Genomic DNA, 17,224 nt, shown 5'->3' with positions numbered 1-17,224 from the left:
TTTTCTTAGATCTACGGAGTTTGGCTATGAATATGAATGAATGGTTTGCGGATTTGTGTAGAGGAGGATGAAAGGAAGAAGTGGTAAAAATTTAAAGATTTTTCCGGCCAAGGGGTGGTGGCCGCCGGCGGCAGTGGCGGCGGTGGTGGTGGCCGGCCGGAGGTTGGTGGAAGCAAATGGGAGAATAAAAAATAAAAAATGGCAATAAAAATTTGATTTTCCGATTTTGTATTTTTGGTAGGGTCCCATAAAAACCCTTGGATCAAAAAATCATGGATGGTTGAGATTTAATCTTGACCATTTCTATTGGACCGGGTCAGAATTGATTGGGCCGTCAGAATTTGGTCTAAATCAACCCAATTCAATAAAAAATTGGGTCATTTGGGCAAATAAAAAAAAACAATATAAACAAAAACAAACTACCCAAAATACAAAACAAAAAATATAAGAATATATATATATATATTATAGGAGTAAAATAAACACGTCAAAAATTAGGTGTTCACAAGCCTCATAAGCAGCCACAGACATACCTATTTGTTCCAAAGCCATGAACTCATCCTTTTTGTGATCCCTCAAAGTCTGAGACACATACTTCTCTAAGAATAGAGCATGAAACTGGGTCCAAGTAAGTGGGGGTAAAACTGAAGATCTGCATTCCACATAAGTTCTCCACTACTGTTTAACCTCACCTTGAAGCTAAAAAGTCACGAACTCAACCTCATACTGACGGACAATTCCCAACTTATTCAGCCTCTCATAGCAATCTAGGATGAACTCATAAGCGTCCTCACTCTCAAAACCATGGAACACATGAGTTTTCAACTTCAAGAACTTGGTCAACATCTCATGTTCATTACCAATCATAACAGGACCCAACAAAAGACAAAAGAAAGCATCATTACCTACATTCCCTCCCACCTTGGGACAGTGATAGCAATATGAGGATTGGCGGGAGCTTGAGTTGCTTGAACAGAGGGGAGCACACCAGGACCAACCAACCCTTTCAAGAATGACATGATCTGCTGAGCTAACACTGGGTCTATAGGAGGAATACATCTTGTTTCAGCCTGCACCTCTTCCTCTTGTCCTACATTCTCCTCATTCTCAACCTCAATATTCTCTTCTACCTCTTCATGATGTGCAGGAGGGGCCTCATTTCTCTGAGCATTCTCAATCGGTATTTTATCCCTAGTAAGCGCTACCCTTCCTCGGCCTCTACCCGTAGCTCTTCATCTACCCCTGCTTTGACCGCGACCTGTCACTGCAGATTCCTCAGCTGGAGAATTGACGGGAGCTACGGGCCTGACGTCATTGAATCTAGTGTTAACCATCTGTGGACAGAAGAATGAAGGAGGTTAGATACCACTTCGAATCACCAGATACCAATTGGAATCAAGTTATAGCACGAAAGGAGACAAGAGAAAAATAGAGAGATTTCCTAAAGTCCTATAGCCTTTTGAAGAAAAGTACAGACGTCTCCGTACCGTTCCGCAAGACTCTACTAGACTCATCTTGGTACATCGAGATCAACAAACCTAGGACTCTGATACCAACTTTTGTCACGACCAAGACCGTCGTGAGTGGCACCCACACTAACCCTCCGGTGGGAGAACCATTTATACTAATTAGCTAACCAACTTAATCAAAATACTAAGACATTTAAAGATACTGAAGCAGGTTTAAATGCTAAGGAAAAGAAATAAAGTTCTCATAAACTCCAAAAGATCTAACAAAACAAACAAATGCGGAATTAATACCTAGAATCTGAAAGTCAATGTACAAAAACATCTAAGTTCAACCATAAGTCTAAATAAGAAGGGGTACAACCCCAAACTACATAAGACTAACTAAGTACTAGTCTAAGTCCGAAATGTGGACATAGACAGAAAGAGAACTCATGGCAGCCCGGAAGAACAGGCTCACCCTTGAGTTCGACGACGATCATTGATCTTCTAAGCGATGTTTGTCAATAGTCGCCGGAAGATGCCCTATACTTAATAAAGAAAGAGCAAATGCAGTATCAGTACACAACCAGAGTGTACTAGTAAGATCACGCGGCTATCCCAATAAATGCAACATACATAAGCCATTACAACACAATAATAACATGCATACACCAAACATATACAATATCATCATCATTTACGAACAAGGTACAATTTCAAATTTCTCAAGATACATAGTTACGACAATTCAATGTCCTCTCATGGAACCCAAACTCAAACTGTTAGCATACCGGAACGTGGTACCCGACCCAATGATTATGCCAGAACGTGACAACCGATCCCATATTTATGTCAGAATATGGCAACCGATCCAAGTTGGTGTGTCGTAACGCAACACCCGATCCATTCAATAAGCCACAACCACAATCATAAGTATATTTGCATAATCATACAACCAAGTTATGATTCATGGCATTCATCAATCTCATTTACATTTAGTGTGATCAGTCATGCAACATTCGCATACATACACGTATTATAATGAAGCAAGAACAAACATACATCACACACATGAAATCACAATCATCACCTACCTCGAAACAAGCTTGAATCCCCTAAGAAACTTGATTCTTCCCTTTCCGAATTCGTTTCGCTTGTTCTTGGTCTACAAACAAGTAATATAACATAGGAATCAATAAACAATAACTAATTACCCGAATTATCAACAATTCCATCAACCCTAGATCAAACCATTTATCCACATACCCAGATTAGGGCTTTTTCCATCATAATTTCCATATCAAAACCCTCCCCCATTGATAATTATCCACTAGATTATGTTCTACGGATCGAAAAACGGATTTGGGGAGTGGAAATCTTACCTTTAGCCTCAAGAATGGTGGAAAACTGTCAAGAAAACACATGGGTTCATCTCCTAGCTCTCAAAGTCGAAAAGTGCAGAATAACATATTTTTGGGGTATATTTCCGACTTTAAGTCGCGTCTGTCCCGCTATGACGCCACTCATCCCGCTACAACAGCCCCGCCCTGGCGGCACAATTTCCCCACCTAGCGGCTTGCACGGAACAGTGAGCTAAATAAAGAATTCCAAAACCCCCATTTCACAACACACTTTCAACAAACGACACTCAGAAACTACTCGTTCATGCTAAAATCAATTCCGGGAGTTCTACTCGCCCAAATTCAATTCCGTAAAGTCGTACGGGTTTCTTAACGTCTTAGCTATCTACTCATGTGATCAAATTCATAATTAGATCACCCAATTGTTACCAAATTTCCCTAGACTTTAATGACTCCGATTTCATCCAAATTTGGACTAGTTTGAGAAATTCCAAGTTACTACGAAAAAGTTTTCCGGCCAAAAATTCTTCCCCGTTGGCTTTTCTATAACGATGGGAACCAGTCGTTACAACTATCACCATATATTTTATCGAATGGCATCTCAATTTTTTCGAGTTTTGTACTTGCACCATTGTTAGGTTGAAAAAGTGAACGACTAATATTTGAATTATGTTTCGAAAAACATTTGATAATAGTTCAATTAGAAAACTCATATAACTAACAGGTCAAATATAGAATTCAAAAGTTTAGAATATTTTAAATGTACTTTTAACCGTTTACTCTCCATTTTTACACACAATTCCTAGTAATATCATCTCTAAATGAATCGTATGTTGTGTTAGAGTTTGGAAATATGAACAATGATTTTATATAATTGACTAGTGAATATAATTATTTTGATGGATCAGTCTAATCTGTAACTTACCTCTATTATATTAAAAGTTCTTTTTAAAAAAAATTAAACCTTTTGATTTGAGACCAGTTTAAGTGAAAGCAATATGAATATCAAGAGGAGTAAATCAAATGAGTACAAACAATATGTACGTATTCAATATTGTTCATAAAAAATCTCTTATTTTCTATTTTAGAATAAACACCATTTCTATAGTTATATTTTTTTAAGGCATAATATATAAATATTTTTTATAACTTGACCTTATATAATATTTATACTCTCTAATTTTGAGTGTGTGCACAAGTAAAAATTTAAATTTGTATAAAATTGGACAAAATAGATATATATTCGTCTTATGTGACATAATACATGACAATTTGCGTCCTACATGGCGTCCTACATGTATTATGCCACATAGAATACGTGTCTCTACTTGTTAAATTTTATACACGTTTAAATGCTTATTTATTCACACCCAAACTTGAAAACATAAATGTCAGTAGAAACCAAGTTAAAAAACATATTTATGTACAAAATAACATGGTCAGTATAATTTTATGAATAGGGACTTGAAAGAGTAAAGCATACGCAAATATTGTCCCCACCAAAAAATGTAAAACATTATTTTCAATAGATATTTGGCTTAATTTTGGCAAACATATATAGTAGGAAAAAAGGTCTAAAACATATTCGAACTTTGACCGAAATTATTATAACAATCCCAAACTTTGGGCAGGACCTATTACCCCTCTGCACTATTTAATAGTGTATTTTAAAAATATATAAGTGGCTAGCTGGACAAGTTACTATTTATATTGATGCAATATTTATGATATTCACGTGGAATTAAAAAATTTCATAGTAAAAATCTCACCAGCCTGAATACCTCATAATAAACGTTTCATATTCAAAATAAAACCACAACATGAAGTTTACTTTTTCACTCATTTTCTTATAAAATATATCATAGATGCCCCAACCAAACTTTGGAGCTACATCACTTCAAATCGTGCTTTGGCACTTTTTAATCGAATACCAAAATATTCCAAATACCCAAATCAAATTCAATTTAATCGGATAAAAATAAAGCAAAAATCGCCAAAAAAATATTCGGTTGGTCGTATGTATTTTCATCCAAGTAGAATGTCCATTTGGATTGTTAAGATCTGCGGTTCCAAGGCTTATTATTAACTTACACCTTACTAATTAAATAATAAAAAGGTACTAGAGAAAAAAAGTTCTAACAAGTAGGCTGAAAAAATATCTCAAGGCTCTAACGAAACTGATAAGCATAGACATAATATAATAAGACAATTGAGAAATAAGAATGATTTAATAAAATATCAATCTCCTCTTTATTAGCTTCTACTTAACTTTCAAGAAACACAAATTAATTTATAACAATCATATAAACTACCTATTTCTTAATGAGGCCTTCAGCAGCTTTTGACATTATTATAAGATCGAATTGTTTCCTACTTCTATCTAACATTTCAGGCGTTGTCTTGCTACCAAGTACATTCTGACAATCACTCACAAATTTGGGACACTTTGAAAGGTCATTTTCCAAGCCATTATAATCCTTCTTAGCTAATGATTTGGTAGCATCTTGGAGAACGGTTATCAACAATCCATAACTGCTGTCACAAATAGCATACAAGTCTTGGGTCTCTTTGTCTTTTGCGGCAGCTTTAGCTGCCTCTATGAAAGCATGGTTGTTGTTAGCATTTTGTAATGATTGAGCGATAGCAGCTCGTGTTACTTCTTCAAGAATATATGGATGAGCTAAAATTTGTCTAAAAGTGGTTAAGCAAAATGGAGGATCTTGTACTTGTCTACATATACCTGCTATCAATGTCTCGTCTGCACTAGTGTCACATAAAGAGGTTTGAAAGTTGAAAATGTTTGCAACAAGTACTAAAGGAAGAAAGTATGAAGTAAAAAAAGAAGCCATTTTAATTTCTTCAAGAATTGTTACTCTGATTTTTGAAGTGGATGCAAGTGAATATACCTATATATAGGGATGACATTGAAGCAAAATAGGAATAAACATAAAGTTTATTACCTTGTTATCTACTTCAAGTATCTATGACATATATAGAAATAATGTTAAGATATTTCCTTCTTCAAATTCCAATCATATATAGGAAAAATGTTAAATTTTGGTATATTTTTTCCCAACTAATTAAGTTATTTCCTCATGTACATTCCCTTTATCACCCATTTACCTTATGTGTAGGGAAACAAATTTAGTAAAAGCATAATAAATACTAACAAAATTATTTTGAGTTCTTTTCCAAAAAAATACTTTTATTTTAGGCATATCCCCTCTATTCTATTTTACTTGGATTTTATTATAAATAAATTATTATTTTTACTGTTCATTTTAGCAAATTAAAAGATATATTTCTCCCAATATTATCTTTATCACTTAATAGTTATATAAATTAATAATAGTCCAACTTAAATTTTTAAAACATAATTAATATAGTCAAAGGGACACATAATTTGGTCAAACATGTAATTTTTTGGTATCATTTGATGTATAAATCTAGTCAAAGGGACACATAAAATTTGGGCTATGAACTTGAGTTCACTAGCAAACCATTTTCAAAGAGACCTTCAAGAAAATGGTTTATCAAGAGTTGAAATCTGTTTTTTTTTTTCCTTTTTAGAGTCAATCGTCAAAAATACATTAACAGTATTTTTATATATATTTTTAGTTTCATGTGTACGAGTTTTTACATGTACTATCACCATATATTTTATCGAATTACATCTCAACTTGTTCACTTTTTGTACTTGCACCATTGTTAGGTTGAGAAAGTGAACGACTAATATTTGAAGTATGTTTCGAAAAATATTTGATAATAGTTCAATTAGAAAACTCTTATATCTAAAAGGTCAAATATAAAATTCAAAAATTTAGAATATTTTAAATGTATTTTTGACCGTTTACTCTCCATTTTTACACACAATTTCTAGTAATATCATCTCTAAATGGATGGTATGTTGCGTTAGAGTTTGGAAATATGAACAATAATTTTATATAATTGACTAGCGAATATAATTATTTTGATGGATCAGTCTAATATTTAACTTACCTCTATTATATTAAAAGTACTTTTTTAAAATTAATTTTTTTGATATGAGACCAGTTTAAATGACGCAATACGAATATCAGGAGGAGTAAATCATATGAGTACAAACAATATGTACGTATTTAGCAATATTGTTCATGAAAAATCTCTTATTTTCCATTTTAGAATAAACACCGTTTCTATAGTTATATTTTTTAAGGCATAATATATAAATGTATTTTATAACTTGACCTTATATTTATACTCTCTAATATGTGAGGTGTGTTACTATAAGCATTTGGTAATAGTTTAGGTAGAAAACTCACACACTTGATAGTTTAGATATAAAATTCAAAATATTTTAAATGTGTTTTTGACCTTGCACTCTTTTTTTACATACTATTCACGGTAATATCATCTCAGAATGGACGGTAGATCTTTAGTATTAGACGTTATATTAGAGTTTGAAAATAAGAACAATATTCTTTTAATATAAATGGCTGGCGAATGTAATTATTTTGATCGACCAATCACATATGTAACTTACTTTTATTATATTAACTTTTTGAAATAATATTTTCATATGAGGCATGTTTAAATGAAGCAATATGAATAAGTGGAGTAATTTAAATGACTTCAAAAAAATATGTATTTATCGATATTATTCATTAAAAAACCTCTTATTTTCAATTAGAGAAAAAACACCATTTCTATAGTTAATTCTTATAACTCATGGGTTTAATGTTATTTTGGTAATCATAGTACAACAATAAGAAAATATCTTACCGTTTCAAAAAGATAGAAATATACATATATTATATACACTGGTCTTATTCATACTTTGGGAGTTAAAAAGGATATTTTCAATAGACCCTCAATTTAAATTCGATAAGCATGGTAGTACCATCAATTCAGAAAAAAAATCGAGCAACAATATAATTCTACAGATTTCTCATGTACAATGAAGTTTTAGGGGTGGAATGAGTATCCACACAAAAAAATATGACTATCCACCCTGCTACAATTGACTAACACTGTTGTGTTTATCAACTGAGATACTGCACTGTCTAGAGAGCATAACTCTACGAGCCAAATTTCAAAGTTGAGCGATTTTATTGATACAAAATAAAATTTAATGACTTTATGAGATAAATTTCTAAAGTTGTAAAGACACATTAGGTCATTTCAACACTAGACCTATTTCTTTCATAAAAGAACATTCCTATTATTCGTTTAACTACGGTGTTTTAATTGATGGATAATTTAAATAATTAATTAATTGAGAATAATGGGCTTGTATAAAATAATTTAATATCCTATACCACTTGACTCATATTTATTAAAATACGTTAGTGGGACTTGTCACTTTTAATAAATAATTAGTTTAGAAAAAAAACGCCGCACATGATCAAGTAACTATGCCTCCTCTAAAGTGAATTATGGGGGGAAGGTATTCTAATTTTATGTTTATATTAAGAGGGTTAGATGAATGTTGGATATGTTTGAATCACTGGAAAGTATTAAAATTTCATATAAATGTATTGTATTATTTGAATTCCATTAAAGTTACTATAATTGAAGGTATTGGGACTTATCCTTAGGCTTGAACTTTAGGAAATTGATTGTAGATTTGGGTGAGTTTTTGGGTCTAGACTAAACATATAGTAATATAAATGTCTATAGACTCATATACTTATGAATTATACTTGATAGATTGAAAATGTTCTGAGATATTGAGGAAAGGAAAGGCATTAGAGAATTAGCTTGCTTGACTTCGGCTCTTCGGTGGAGGTAGGTTATGATTTATTTTATGTGATAGAGAGACTCTTAATAGTGATTGATAGTCATTGAATAATACTGTTAAATTTATTATGTACTTAATTGTTGTGGTTTGGATGATTCATGTGTTGTTGTGATTGGTATGTAATTCCAAGACCGCGAAATCCACAATCTTGAACTTGTTCTATTAAAATGATGCCTTGAATAAATAAGGCTTGATGAAATATTGTTAAGGAAGTGGAAAGAGATGATAAAGAATGATGAATTAATTATATTGTTGGATCGGGTGCCACGAGACATCACAATATATTTGGATCGGGTGCCACGAGTCGGAACAATATTATTGGATCGGGTGTCACATTCCGGTACTATAACAATAAAGGAAAACATATTAAAATAATTTAATGTACTCATTTCTCAAAAGAGTGGTGTGGAGGCTAGAGTCCTCATGTGTGCTCTTGATAATGTTGACTAATTACATATTTGCTTCATTATTGTTGTTTGTTGCTTGCCACATGTTACATGCTATAGTTGATTTCATGTTATTACTGTATGCCTATTAATTTCTATTTTGAGTCGGCCGATGATATCGACTCAGTACATGTTGCCTTGTACTGACCCCTACTTGTATTATTCTTCATTTTTCTTTTGAGTCGGCCGACGATATCTACTCCGTACATGTTGCTCTATACTGACCCTATGATAGTGAAGTTTGCCTGTCTATGAGATTTCTTTGGGAGGGAATCAAAATTTTCATAGTAAAAATCTCACGAGCTAAAACTGAATACCTCATAATAAAATTTTCATATTTAAAATAACACCACAATATGAAATTAATACTACTCATTATACAAAAACAAACAATTATTAGAGGAAGAAAATAATGCCTTTTGTGAGCAATGAATTGATTTTTTTGGGGTAAATAAACAACTTTTATTGATTAGCAATTGCAATATTATAAAGCTAAACAAGATTAGACCCCTGTTTTTCACAACCTCTATAGGCTAATGCAACATCAACGTAGTAAGATAAATTGACTTTATCTTAATGGTGTATATGAGTTTTAATAGAAACTAGCATATGAAAAATACACTATTTCTTGATATATACAGATCTCGTAAATAAGTTAAGAGAATATATGTGGCCTGATATACCTCATAATTTTGTAATTAAGAGTTGATTAAGTTTTCGTTACAGAACCCTTTGGAGATGATGGGAGTGATAAAATCAATTTTAAAATTTTATTTTATTTTTTAAAAATAAATTTTTAAATTTATTATTTTGATACTCATATATTTTTTCAACTCATTTTCTTGTAAAATTTATCATAGATGCCCCAACCAAACTTTGGAGCTATACGACTCAAAATCGTGATTTGGCAGTTTTTAATCAAATACCAAGATATTCAAAATACACAAATCAAATTCAGTTTAATATGATAAAAATAAGGCAAAAATCGTCAAAAAAAAAAATCGATTGGTCATTTGTATTTTCAGCCAAGTAGAATGTACTTTTGGATTGCTAAGATCTGCAGTTCCAAGGCTTATTATTAACTTACACATAAAAAGGTACAAGAGGAAAAAATTCTAACAAGTAGGCTGAAAGAATATCTCAAGGCTCAAACGAAAAGATAAGCATAGAAATAATATACTAAGACACTTGAGAAATAAGAATGATTTGATAAAATACCAATCTTCTCTTTATTAGCTATACTTAACTTTCAAGAAAGACAAATTAATTTATAACAATCATATAAACTACCTATTTCTTAATGAGGCCTTCAGCAGCTTTTGACATTATTATAAGATCGAATTGTTTCCTACTTCTATCTAACATTTTAGGCGTTGTCTTGCTACCAAGTACATTCTGACAATCACTCACAAATTTGGGACACTTTGAAAGGTCATTTTCCAAGCCATTGTAATCCTTCTTAGCTAATGATTGGGCAGCATCTTGGAGAACCGTTATTAGCAATCCATAACTGCTGTCACAAATAGCATACAAGTCTTGGGTCTCTTTGTCTTTTGCGGCTGCTTCAGCTGCCTCTATGAAAGCACGGTTGTTATTAGCATTTTGTAATGATTGAGCGATGGCAGCTCGTGTTACTTCTTCAGGAACATATGGATGAGCTAAAATTTGTCTAAAAGTGTTTAAGCAAAAATGGAGGATCTTGTACTTGTCTACATATACCTGCTATCAATGCCTCGTCTGCACTAGTGTCACATAAAGAGGTTTGAAAGTTGAAAATGTTTGCAACAAGTACTAGAGGAAGAAAGTATGAAGTAAAAAAGAAGCCATTTTAATTTCTTCAATAATTGTTACTCTGATTTTTGAAGTGAATGCAAGTGAATATACCTATATATAGGGATGACATTGGAACAAAATAGGAATTATTACCTTGTTATTTACTTCAAGTATCTATGACATATATAGAAATAATGTTATGGTATTTCCTTCTTCAGCTTCCAACCATATATAGAAATAATGTTAAATTTTGGTATATTTCTTCCCAACTAATTAAGTTATTTCCTCATATGTACATTCTCTTATTACCCATTTACCTTATGGTAGCGAAACAAATTTAGTAAAAACATAATAATTACTAACAAAATTATTTTGAGTTCTTTTCCAAAAATGTACTTTTATTTTAGGTATATCCCCTCTATACTATTTTTGTTGGATTTTATTATAAATAAATTATTATTTTTTACTATTCATTTTTTTTTTTTTTTTTTGATGACAAGGGAAACCCGCAGCCGCTACCCTTTGGGTGCGCACAGGGTAAAACCCCCGCTCCTATGCAATAGCTCGCAAACCACATAGGAGAGGTAAACCGCACTAGGCAAGCCTGGTGCGACGAGCTCGACCCAGAAGGCAAACCCCTTGCTTTCGCTGGCAAGGGGTTTCGAACTTGAGACCTCCAACATGGAAGTCCCAAGCTCAAACCACTGGGCCACCCCGAAGGGTTTTTACTAATCATTTTAGCAAATTAAAAGATATTTTTCTCCCATTATTATTTTTATCACTTAATAGTTATATAAATTAACAATAGTCCAACTTAAATTTTCAAAACATAATTAATCTAGTCAAAGGGACACATAATTTGGTCAAACATGTAATTCATTGGTATCATTTGATGTATAAATCTAGTCAAAGGGACACATAAAATTTGGGCTATGAACTTGAGTTCACTAGCAAACCATTTTCAAAGACACCTTCAAGAAAATGGTTTATCAAGAGTTGAAATCTATTTTCTTTTCCTTTTGAGAGTCAATCGTCAAAATCACATCTAAAATGTTTTTATCCATATTTTTAGTTTTATGTGTATGAGTTTTCTACCTAAACTATCACCATATATTTTATCAAATGACATCTCAACTTGTTCACTTTTTGTACATGCATCATTGTTAGGTTGAGAAAGTGAATAACTAATATTTGAAATATGTTTCGAAAAATATTTGATAATAGTTCAATTAGAAAACTCATATATCTAAAAGGTCAACTATAAAATTCAAAATTTTAGAATATTTTAAATGTATTTTTGACTGTTTACTCTCCATTTTTACACATAATTCCTGGTAATATCATCTTTAAATGGATGGTGTGTTGCGTTAGGGTTTGGAAATATGAACAATAATTTTATATAATTGACTAGCGAATATAATTATTTTGATGGATCAGTCTAATATGTAACTTACCTCTATTATATTAAAGTACTTTTTTTTAAAATTAAACTTTTTTTCATTTGAGACCCGTTTAAATGAACCAATATGAATATCAAGAGGAGTAAATCAAATGAGTACAAACAATATGTACATATTTAGCAATATTGTTCATAAAAAAATCTCTTATTTCCATTTTAGAATAAACACAATTTCCTCTTCATCATCATCATAATGGTCATCTCCATTTTCATCTTCACGATTTTCATGATTATTTAACTCATCACTAAACTATAAAAAATTAGAAGCTAACTTGGAAATCTCTAAAACAGTATTGTTTTAAGAAAATTAAGATAGACCCGATTTAAAGTTATCTCCAATCTCCAATAAATCGCTCTTAATTTCACAAAAAAATTCAAATGATAATTCTTGCTCCGACTGACCTGACGACACCATGGAAATGTTGGGTCTTTGAGATGGGTTTGGGTTAGTGGATAATGAATTATGGTCTAATTAATTACATGTGGATCAATAAAAATAATGTTATATATTTAATTACAAAATTAATTTATACCACACATAAGCTTCTGTTAAAAGAAATGGTAATTTTAAGCTTAAATTTAATTTAAGGGCATTTTTTATCCAAATAGGTGAATGAAAGGGCATTTTTTATTCAATAGATAGAAGGAGAGCGTTTTTGAGCCATTTACAATACGTTAAGGACATTTTTTACCCTTTTCCAATAATAAAAAAGTACTAGAGAAAAAAAATTCTAACAAGTAGGCTGAAAAAATATCTCAAAACTCAAAACGAAATGATAAGCATAGACATAATATAATAAGACACTTGAGAAATAAGAATGATTTAATAAAATACCAATCTCCTCTTTATTAGCTACTACTTAACTTTCAAGAAAGACAAATTAATTTATAACAATCATATAAACTACCTATTTCTTAATGAGGCCTTCAGCAGCTTTTGACATTATTATAAGATCGAATTGTTTCCTACTTCTATCTAACATTTCAGGCGTTGTCTTGCTACCAAGTACATTCTGACAATCACTCACAAATTTGGGACACTTTGAAAGATCATTTTCCAAGCCATTATAATCCTTGCTAGCTAATGATTTGGCAGCATCTTGGAGAACGGTTATCAACAATCCATAACTGCTGTCACAAATAGCATACAAGTCTTGGGTCTCTTTGTCTTTTGCGGCTGCTTTAGCTGCCTCTATGAAAGCACGGTTGTTATTAGCATTTTGTAATGATTGAGCGATAGCAGCTCGTGTTACTTCTTCAGGAACATATGGATGAGCTAAAATTTGTCTAAAAGTGTTTAAGCAAAATGGAGGATCTTGTACTTGTCTACATATACCTGCTATCAATGCCTCGTCTGCACTAGAGTCACATAAAGAGGTTTGAAAGTTGAAAATGTTTGCAACAAGTACTAAAGGAAGAAAATATGAAGTAAAAAAGAAGCCATTTTAATTTCTTCAATAATTGTTATTCTGATTGTTGAAGTGGATGCAAGTGAATATACCTATATATAGGGATGACATTGGAGCAAAATAGGAATAAACATAAAGTTTATTACCTTGTTATTTACTTCAAGTATCTATGACATATATAGAAATAATGTTATGGTATTTCCTTCTTCAGCTTCCAATCATATATAGAAATAATGTTAAATTTTGGTATATTTCTTCCCAACTAATTTAGTTATATAGAAATAATGTTAAATTTTGATATATTTCTTCCCAACTAATTAAATTATTTTCTCATATGTACATTCCCTTATTACCCATTTACCTTATGGTAGCGAAACAAATTTAGTAAAAGCATAATAATTACTAATAAAATTATTTTGAGTTCTTTTCCAAAAATATACTTTTATTTTAGGTATATCCCCTCTATACTATTTTTGTTGGATTTTATTATAAATAAATTATTATTTTTTACTATTCATTTTAGCAAATTAAAAGATATTTTTCTCCCAATATTATCTTTATCACTTAATAGTTATATAAATTAATAATAGTCCAACTTAAATTTTCAAAACATATTTAATCTAGTCAAAGGGACACAGAATTTGGTCAAACATGTAATTCATTGGTATCATTTGATGTATAAATCTAGTCAAAGGGACATAAAATTTGGGCTATGAACTTGAGTTCACTAGCAAACCATTTTCAAAGAGACCTTCAAGAAAATGGTTTATCAAGAGTTGAAATCTGTTTTTTTTTTTCTAAGTCAATAGTCAAAAATACATTTAATATATTTTTATTTGTATTTTTAGTTTTATGTGTATGAATTTTTTATCTGAACTATCACCATATATTTTATCGAATAACATCTCAACTTGTTCACTTTATGTACTTGCACCATTGTTAGGTTGAAAAAGTGAACGACTAATATTTAAAGTATGCTTCGAAAAACATTTGATAATAGTTTAATTAGAAAACCCATATCTAAAAGGTCAAATATAAAATTCAATAGTTTAGAATATTTTAAATATATTTTTGACTGTTTACTCTCCATTTTTACACACTATTCCTAGTAATATCATCTCTAAATGAATGGTATGTTGCATTAGAGTTTGGAATTATGAACAATAATTTTATATAATTAACTAGCGAATATAATTATTTTGATGAATCAGTCTAATATGTAACTTATCTCTATTATATTAAAATTACTTTTTTTTAAAAAAAAAAAAATTGATTTGAAACTAGTTTAAATGAAATTTTTTTAAATTTTTTTTGATTTGAGACTAGTTTAAATGAAAGCAATATGAATACCAAGTGGAGTAAATCAAATGAGTATACAAACAATAAGTACGTATTCAAAATTGTTCATAAAAAAATTCTTATTTTCCATTTTAGAATAAACACCATTTCTATAGTTATATTTTTTTTTAAGGTATAATATATAAATATATTTTATAACTTGACCTTATAATATTTATACTCTCTAATTTTGGGTGTGCACAAGTAAAAATTTAAATTTGTATAAAATTGGACAAAATAGATATATATATTCGTCTTATGTGACATCATACATGACAATTTGTGTCCTACATGACGTCCTATGTATTATGCCACATAGAATACATGTCTCTACTTGTTAAATTTTATACAAATTTAAATGTTTATTTGTCCCCACCCAAAGTTGAAAGTCAGTTGAAACCAAGTTTAAAAAAAAAATATATGTACAAAATAACAATATGCTCAGTATATTTTTATGATTAGGGACTTGAAAGAGTAAAGCGTAATATTATTCCCACCAAAAAATAAAAACATTGTTTTCGATAGATGTCGGCTTAATTTTGGCAAACATATATAGTACTACCATTAAGTACACTCTGTTAAATCTAATCAGACGGCCACAATCCACCCAAGAAATTGTTTACAAATACACACTCCCACACTCTATAATTTCTCATTCCAATTTTGAAAAACCGCCAAAACTGAAAAACCGCTTTCCGATGGCTAACCGCCTTACTCTCTTCCTCATCCTCTCCATTACCGCCGTCTCCACCGCCGCCGTCGATTCCGCCACCAATACCACCGCCACCGTTGATATCGTCTCCACCGCCGTCCACTCCAGAAAACCGGCGAAAAACACCGCCCGCACGAAATACTCCATTTCCCCATATGAACTGGACAGCCTTCTGAGTGTCTTAAGGTACAGCGGTTACCCTCTTTTTAGCAACGCAATCGACACCTCCGATATCCAATTCCAAATTCTCACCGGTCACACCACACTCGCCGACTCTTCATCGGCGGCGGCGGGATCATTCACTATCTTCGCACCGAGAGATCATTTCCTGTATACTCTCGATATGGCTTCCGATGCTGATGCTTACGTGGCGGCACTCCGATCCCACGTCATCCCTTCTCGCCGACTCACAATCACTGAACTCCGCAACCTTACTTCTCCATACCTTGATACCCTTCTTCCCCATTACAGTATTTTGGTGGAAACGAGCAGGGGCGACGACGATTTCGTCACTGTTGATGGGGTTCGAGTTTCGGATCCGAATCTTTTTGTCGGGTCGAGATTTGTTGTTCATGGGTTAGATGGGATTCTTCTGACTGGATTCAACATGTATGAGGACACTCTGAGCCAGATGGGGAAAGGGTTTTTTGCGCCGGAGAAAGTGGATCCCTTCGCTCATAAATCTGGCCGGCATTCTGCGTCGGCGGTGAAGAATGGAGGGTTTTCAAGAGTTATGAGGAAGCATCGGAAACTGCAGTATCGCCGGATTTGGAAGAGTAATTACAGTGTCCGGCGTAACGGCGGAGAAGATGATTTCTAGGGGCATTACTGTAAATCTCGAGTTTCTTCTGGGGTAAAATTGTCTTTTTTTGAGGAATTTCAATATTGAACAGAAATAGAAAATAGTCAGAAATTGTATTTTCTCTTTTACGTGAATATATTCACAAATTGTGAAATATCAAGGAAAATGAAAATAATTGTTCTGTAAATTTCCATTTTGGAGATGAGAAATTACTCTATTCTTTCACTTCATTTTTGTTGTTTCATATAATTTTCCACCATCCTTTTTTATGCATTATTAATTATTAATTAATAATAAATAAGAATTTCAATCATCACAAAATTTAAAAAACACTTTAATACATTATATGACACGTTTCTCATTTAAGTTACACAATTCAAAAAAAAATAATTACGGTGTATAATCACGTTAAGAAACATAAAATGAAATGGAGGGATGTAGAACTCGGATAAGAGTTTGAAATTTGGATAAATTGTAGTATGGTATCGTTTCATTTTTTTGGTATACTTTCTTTTTTAGTTTCTTTCATAAAAATAAATAAATCATCTTTCTATAATTAAAATACTTTAATTTTAAAATTTCCTTTTAAGCTTTAATGAATTTATTTATTATAGTCACACAAATGGTCAAAAATCAGAGTATTTTGAAATCAAAAAATTCAAGAGTCTTATTTTTTTCTAAACCTTTATGGCAACTT

General features: G+C 31.7%; 2 protein-coding genes across 2 annotated transcripts; one reads left to right on the top strand and one right to left on the bottom strand.

Moving 5' to 3' along the window:
• Positions 1–5,121: 5,121 nt before the first annotated feature.
• Positions 5,122–5,658, bottom strand: LOC107061273 (uncharacterized). Its single transcript, XM_015310251.1, has one exon. It carries the CDS (start codon positions 5,656–5,658, stop codon positions 5,122–5,124), a length of 537 nt encoding a protein of 178 aa, XP_015165737.1.
• A 9,896-nt stretch (positions 5,659–15,554) lies between these two features.
• On the top strand, positions 15,555–16,706 carry LOC102593811 (uncharacterized). The gene has a single exon (XM_006350947.2). It carries the CDS (start codon positions 15,712–15,714, stop codon positions 16,543–16,545), a length of 834 nt encoding a protein of 277 aa, XP_006351009.1. The 5' UTR covers positions 15,555–15,711; the 3' UTR covers positions 16,546–16,706.
• The last annotated feature ends 518 nt before the right edge of the window (positions 16,707–17,224 follow it).

Source organism: Solanum tuberosum, unplaced genomic scaffold (assembly GCF_000226075.1).
Source record: "Solanum tuberosum cultivar DM 1-3 516 R44 unplaced genomic scaffold, SolTub_3.0 scf00131, whole genome shotgun sequence".
Classification (NCBI taxonomy): domain Eukaryota; kingdom Viridiplantae; phylum Streptophyta; class Magnoliopsida; order Solanales; family Solanaceae; genus Solanum; species Solanum tuberosum.
This window is presented reverse-complemented; position numbering and strand designations above follow the sequence as displayed.

Bases quoted from the DNA above. Each gene is read 5' to 3' on its own strand.
- LOC107061273 (XM_015310251.1), bottom strand. From the start codon at position 5,658: ATGGCTTCTTTTTTTACTTCATACTTTCTTCCTTTAGTACTTGTTGCA.
- LOC102593811 (XM_006350947.2), top strand. From the start codon at position 15,712: ATGGCTAACCGCCTTACTCTCTTCCTCATCCTCTCCATTACCGCCGTC.